Raw genomic sequence first — 6,870 nt, forward strand, 5'->3', positions numbered from 1 at the left:
GTGTGGAAGCTACCTTCCTTGCACATTCGATTACCGTCAATGGATGGCAATCGATGTCCGTCGGTGATTGGCACTAGATTGCGGAACAGAGACCGACGTTAAATAAAGGAATGAAGAGATGTAATCAATTATTATTTTGCACGTACATCGAATCAAAAATAAAAGTCTGCTGCCGAATTGTATTTTGTTTTCTCCGCCAATCTCTCCCTCTGAGTATTTCTAATAAAAACCCATTAGCAAACTTCACTCTGTTCGTGAAGCATGTCGTACTACGTACTATCATCGACTAACACAGTATTTGTTCGAAGAACTGATCAGCTCACGGTGTACCTACCAACAGACGCTCTTATGCTAACACATTGAATTGGTCAACGCAGCGAGCCAAATACTTTTTTCAAACTCTAACGACTACTGCTTTCAATATATTAAAAACACTCTTTATTTCTTTAAATACTTTAATTTCTGTAAAATGTGATAATTTAATTACATTCAGTTATGATATTTCATTAATTATCCTTAAATATTTCTTGATTACTTTTAAAACCACTCAGTATTTTCATCCCTTTAAATACATCAAACTGGATTTCAATACGACGCACTTCGGTATCAGAAAGCACCTTTGCTGATGAAATCTAAATTCTAAGTACATTACTTTCAAAGTTTGGCGCATTTTTTATGGCAACTCCTTTGAATTTAGTTTTTCGATCATAACTTTTAGTACACAATGATCTAGACAACTATCAGAACCGCAACACCTTTTTTTTTTACGTAGACTGTATGTCGCTATAATTATTCCTTGAAGAGTTAAAACAGAAAGAAGGCCTTATATTTAATTCCACTTAATTAATTTAGGTACACACGACATGTGGAATTAATTGGAAAATAAACTTTTTTGCAGTTTTATTTAAGCATTCCCTAACAACTTAATTTAATACGCTAATAAGGAGAATGGGGCAAGTGGGAACTCAAAAACAAGCACTAGAATGTTATGAAGGTTTTGTTTGTTTTATCTACCCATATTTGAGTACGGCAGCCTTATATGTCCGTGTTTTTTTTTAATATATTTTAACATACTTTCAGTTTGTATACATATTTATTCTATATTTCATTTTTCCCAGCCTTTCTAACTAGGGAACCTCTTTCTGGGGTTTTCAGAGACGAACCAGCCCACGGCTCAAAGTCTCTTTAAAAAAGAAATCAAATCAAATCCATCAACCATACACTGTTCTAGCTGTTCTGCTGTACAGCTTTATAGCTCCTAATTTAAGATTCAAGAAGACTAGTTGACTTTGTATTTTCACTTACCCCATAAGCTCATGAACTAAAGAAAAAAAATATAGTTACAATTTGCTACACCATTGCAAACACATGTGTTTTTTTTTACTATTTCAATCGTTCTTCGGCAAAACAGCTTGAAAATCGTATGTTTGAAAAATTATGAAAAAAAAAAAACATAAAATATATATATATATATAAGCACATGAAGTTAACAAAAAAATACATAAAAGATGTGCTGTTTTTTAGCAGAAATGTGCTATTATAACTCGTCAAGGAATAATTATATCGACTTGCAGTTTTGGACAAAATCTTGTGTTTTTGCAGTTCTTATAGTTGTCTAGAACAATGTTGGCTGAAAAAGTGAATCAGCAAGGAATTATGATCGAAAAACAAAATTTAAGGGAGTTGCCATAACAATGTGTAATGAGCATTACTGAAAATACTGGACTTAGAATTTCGATTTTCTCGGCAAAGTTGCTTGTATTGACATTTTCTGCAAATTGGCCAGAGACGTAATTCCTCTATATCTTCAAATAAAAAAGCTTGTTTTTTTTTTTTATTTTTATCATAGACATGACTCATTTTTGTTTCGTTCAAAATGTGGAGGACAAACAAATTTTCTGAAGACACTTTATGGCTGATATGAATTGGTCAGGCTCTAGGAATAAAGTTCCACCTCTTGCCATTTCGGACCACAGTGCGTTGCATTGAAAGTTTAAAAAGAATCAGAATCGACAAACTAGCTTTACTACTATAGGTTCATTAAGTGTTATTATTATACATTATTCTTTCTTAGGAAAACCCTGCCAATCAGAAAGCTCTGATTCTTCGTCGTCCTCTACAGCAATTAAGTGAATGCCATCACGCAACATTGGTGTACCTTTTCCACGACCCAGAACGCGGGCTACTAGCACCAAATGAAGTTTTATTCCTGGATCTTCTTTTCCAGAAACGAATAAATGCTCCTTGAGAAGTTTTTCTTTGTGAGCAAAAAATTCCACTTTAGCATTATATTGTTCGTTACCATCTGCATCTACTATCGGTTTAGTAGTAAATTCAAGTAGTTTGCAATTAATATTTGGCAACTTGGATTCTTCAACTACAAAACAGGAGTTATCACCAATATTTAATCCACTTTTCGACAGAGTAAGGGCAGGCATGTTCAATTCAATTTGATATCTGTGCTTAACTTGCAAGAAACCTAAATGAACCGTGATTGAATTAGCATTGGCAGCCACTTGATAGATAATGGTGTTATCATGAAGTTCGTCATTTATCACAGCCGTATCGAAGTGAACGTGATGATGAGCTTCCTCCATTCTTGGTGTTTGGTGTTGTCTGAAATAATACAATGCAATACAATGATTTGATCCAGATCGAATACAAATTCAGTATACTTGCCCACAGCAAAAGTTCAAAATGAGCACTCATTGACTCAAGTCGTTATAATTTATTTTAGTAAAAAACCTCTTCTTATTTGTTTACATAGAAAGTATCTATTTTAAGACTTTGCAACCACTTCACACATGATCATGACCTCGTTTCAGCGCGTTTTTTTAAACATCAAACATTATTATTCAACTAAGCCAGAAGTTTTTTAAGACGCAAGCGGTTCTGATATCGTTTGATTTAATGAAATCGGTTATCTTAGATAGCAGCTTACATTATATAAATCTTAATTAACGCCAGCAGACCACCATTGAAGACTGTATTTAATAAATGGAAGAGTTTGTGATCGGCTTATTACTAACTCGTGCGTGTGAATTTCTGTGTGAGCATATATAGTATTTTCATGTATATACAAACCGTATATATGAGAACACACTGACAAAGCGAGACGCTTTGTGTTTTGTTGTCCCTTGTTGAAGTTTATGAATCGAGGCCTTCAAATCAATTCAAACATAAGAAATAAAAACAACAAACTACTTACTCAAGTGGTACTTGGCTTTAAAAAAGAATAATAATGGCTACAGATGCTGTTGAGGAGACGACCACAGAGTTTAATACTATGATAAACTAAAGTATTATTTATGAAGTACTCACAAATTGCAAGCTCCTTTCTTTACTCATAAATTACAAATTGTTGTTCCTGCAATAATATTTGACAAACGTACTCACACATACATACAAAAGCTCCCACCAAACACTCATATTTAAAACTAGACTTATTATTGAGTAAAATATCACCCATTTTCAAGAAAAGTTGCTTAACCCATTAATGACAGGGATCTCGGAGACTATTCGATCAATTTTGCAGATTATTCTGTCTGCGATGTAAAAGTGAATTATCTATAACCTAACGCAGAATTTTTCAGATATGATACACGGCTAACATAGGCCACAAAGCAAAAAATTAATTTTGATATCACATCAAAGTGGATGCACTTCAATCGTGTCAAAATTATGGTGTAATATTACTTGACAAAATTACCATTAATACAGTGCATGAACTGACATTACGCTGTTTTTACTGCATTTGTTTATTTTTGTGGTCATAAAAATTACATGAGATTTTCGACATGATTGAAGTGCATCCTTTTGGATATAATAAATATTAAAATTTATGTTTTTGCTGTGTACAGTTCAAACTGTCTAACGGAGTCAAAGAGCTCAAGTCATTCAGGGTCTTTCATCTGTTTTAAATACTTCCACCTCTGATACAAACTCCACTAGTTATATCAATAAGCCCGAAGTCTATCACGACTTCGGTACAGTTGAAAACCTAAATAACCCACTAGCGAGTAATCGCACAATGATGCGCTTAATAGCGCACTACTTCCGACGCTATGTTCAACGAACAGAACGAGAGTAAAATCGATTGTCGCTAGTGGGTTATTCTGGCTTTAAACTCCCAACAAACAATTTTAGCTGCAGATAAGCTTATACAGTCAAAATTTGCCTTATGGAGCTAATTTTTGTCTGTATAAGCTAAGCTGCAGCTAAAATTGTTTGTTGGGCTGTATCGGTAATAATAAATATGCGGGTACGTACCAAATGTTGTATCTATTCGAGCTTTTCCATTCTACTCTTTCCGTTTGGATACATCGGCTGATACTGCACATCTATTACATGCAGGAGAATTCTACCACATGAAACGATAATGAAGGAATGAATTCCATAAGTCCATAAGATCCTATAAGAATGCATGTGTGACCATTTATACATTTCATTTAACGCATGATATTCATTAAGTTTTTTGAAAGGCGTCTGCTTTTTAGCTGTATCAGTCATCTGTATGAATAATCAGCAATAGAAATTTGCCAAAAAGTATAAGGGGATTTCTATTCGTGCACATATAGATGCATCATAGCTCACATGATTTTGGCATTTTTGGGTCATCTGACACTTTTGGGCAAATTGACAGCGGTATGATAGAACAAAACAACTTACTCTTTCACACTTGCATCGTAGTGCAGAACCCAAGTAACCACCAAGCCTGTTAATAGCCCGATAAAGGCTCTTTTTACAATCTAAGGATTTAAATTTTTATATTAGCCTTATATTAGCATTATATTGCACTTTTCGCATTAGTGGGCTTGATGATAACTTAGGAATGCTAGAAAGAGTAGTCTATTGCAGTCATTATAACCCTTATATTCATCACATTGATGTGAGCTGCGACGAAATTCTTGATTGTTGCCCCCGTGATTACATAAGTTATTATAGATTGATATTAAAACAATAGCATAGGGTAAATGACGGCTTCGGCAATACCTTATTCTATTATCGTCAGGGGGTAAACAACGCCCTAGACAGCTCAATTCCTGCATGTGGATACATTGTGTTTCAGAGCATCTATTGGCCAAATTTGAGTGCTCTAGGATTTTGTTTACCCCCCTAACGATAATAGGTTAAGGAGGGTTAAGGCATTGCCGAAGCCGAAATTTCCCCTATTTAAAATTTTGATTAGCTTTACTTGTTAGTGCATATGTCATTGCAATCGGAATTTAAAATTTCACTCGATAATTACTCAATTTTGGCTTCTTGTAAGGAAGTTGATGGTTAAGTCGAATCTTTCGTTATATTTTTGGCAACAATAGTGAACACGGTAACCAGCGTAAACACATAAATGTGTAAAATTTCACACATTTCGTGAAAAAGGGGCCTACTCATAAAATGTGTAAATCCATCAAACGTCAATAGAAGTGTATTTTTTACACATTTTTCAATAATGGTTTTTACTGCAAAATGTGTAAAAAGTAATCATTCAGAGAAATTAATTTTTAATTTTGTCAATGATAAAAAAAAGATTGATCGGATTCAATAATATTTTATCAAAAAAAAAAAATCACAGCCAGACACCGGACAATGAAAACCTTAATAAAGAATATTTGTCTAGGGCTTACCTATGAAAATAAAATAAATCACTTACCCTCTAGCTTGTCCACCGTTGCTCTGCTACAGTTTGGACCGTAGTTTCTCAATTTTTTTTTATTAAAATTGCTGAAAGTTTTTCGCTTAGGCAAATTTCGTCATGTTTTTTTTACCCATTAAAGAGTATAAAAATGCTCATTTTTGGACTGGTACTACATTCTTAAAATGTGTATTTTTTTACACATTTTAAGATCTCCAAATTTACACATTTTTTGACAGCTGCATATATATATATAAAAAATGTGTATTTTTTACTCATTAATGTGTTTACGTTGGTTACCGTGAAAGGGAATGAAACGGAGAGAGCTACAGGCTTATTCTGGTCAACACATAATTGAGCCGAATGTACTCATCTCAGCCTTATGTTGACTCAATTTTGAGTAAACTACGTTCTCACGTAGACTGAGTCAAATCCACTCAGCGATATTTTCAGTTGCGGAGAGTGTTTTTGTTTTGATTTTTATTTAAGGAAATGGAAATTTCCTGCTCCGGATTCATTCTACCGGAGCAAAAAATGCTTCAACACCGTTTCCCTAAGCAATTCCTTATTACCTGAAGGCATTTCAGCCGGTTTTGAGTAACTTTTCCTAGGAAGTTTCCTCCAACATGGTTGACATTTTTTTCCAAGTCCAGGATTTTGCTGACTGAGTGGCTTTTACTCAGTTTGACATTTCTCGTTTACTCAGTTTTTGACAACGCGATACATCGGACGAAAGTGAGTACGATCGACTCACCCGGTAAGTAAGCTGAAGTTAGCGCGTAGCTAAACTCAAATTTGGGTTTAGATAACCCAAACTTTGAGAAGTTTTATTTTTCTGTGTAGCAGCTTGAAGTGATATGCACTCTTAGCTACGATTACCTAAAATTATCGGTAAATTTTTTTCGGTATTTTTTACCGATAAAACCGTTACTTTTTACTTTAAATAGGCTATTTTTACTGTAAATTAAGTAATTTTCCACGTTAATTATTGGTAATCCATGATTACCGATAATTTAGGTATGTGCCCTTTCTTCGATTATCGGTCATTTTTACCGATAGCTAAGTATTCTTGACCGACTTTAAGGTATGTTCATCTTAGCTAGAAATGCTCAGAGGGAGAGATGGGCGGAGAAAACAAAATCGAATTCGGCAGCAGGGATTTGTACCTAAATTATCTGCAACCCTTACTATAAGCTAGCATTTCACATGACTTTTATTTTTGATTCGATTTACGTGCA

The 6,870-nt window shown here is 34.2% G+C and overlaps 1 protein-coding gene across 2 annotated transcripts; it reads right to left on the reverse strand.

Moving 5' to 3' along the window:
* Positions 1 to 528: 528 nt before the first annotated feature.
* Positions 529 to 3,334, reverse strand: LOC135717331 (adipose-secreted signaling protein). Of its 2 annotated transcripts, none has more exons than XM_065239332.1 (2): positions 3,322 to 3,334; positions 529 to 2,616 (listed from the first exon to the last, which is right to left on the reverse strand). In XM_065239332.1, exon 2 carries the CDS (start codon positions 2,595 to 2,597, stop codon positions 2,061 to 2,063), a length of 537 nt encoding a protein of 178 aa, XP_065095404.1. In that variant the 5' UTR covers positions 2,598 to 2,616; positions 3,322 to 3,334; the 3' UTR covers positions 529 to 2,060. The 2 variants fall into 2 exon arrangements, with proteins under 2 accessions (XP_065095404.1, XP_065095403.1); XM_065239331.1 differs by lacking the exon at positions 3,322 to 3,334 and adding an exon at positions 2,680 to 2,934.
* Between the last annotated feature and the right edge of the window lie 3,536 nt (positions 3,335 to 6,870).

This window comes from Ochlerotatus camptorhynchus, unplaced genomic scaffold (genome assembly GCF_037179485.1).
Source record: "Ochlerotatus camptorhynchus isolate MF236.1 unplaced genomic scaffold, CSIRO-AGI_Acam_v1.1 ptg000055l, whole genome shotgun sequence".
In the NCBI taxonomy this organism is placed as follows: domain Eukaryota; kingdom Metazoa; phylum Arthropoda; class Insecta; order Diptera; family Culicidae; genus Ochlerotatus; species Ochlerotatus camptorhynchus.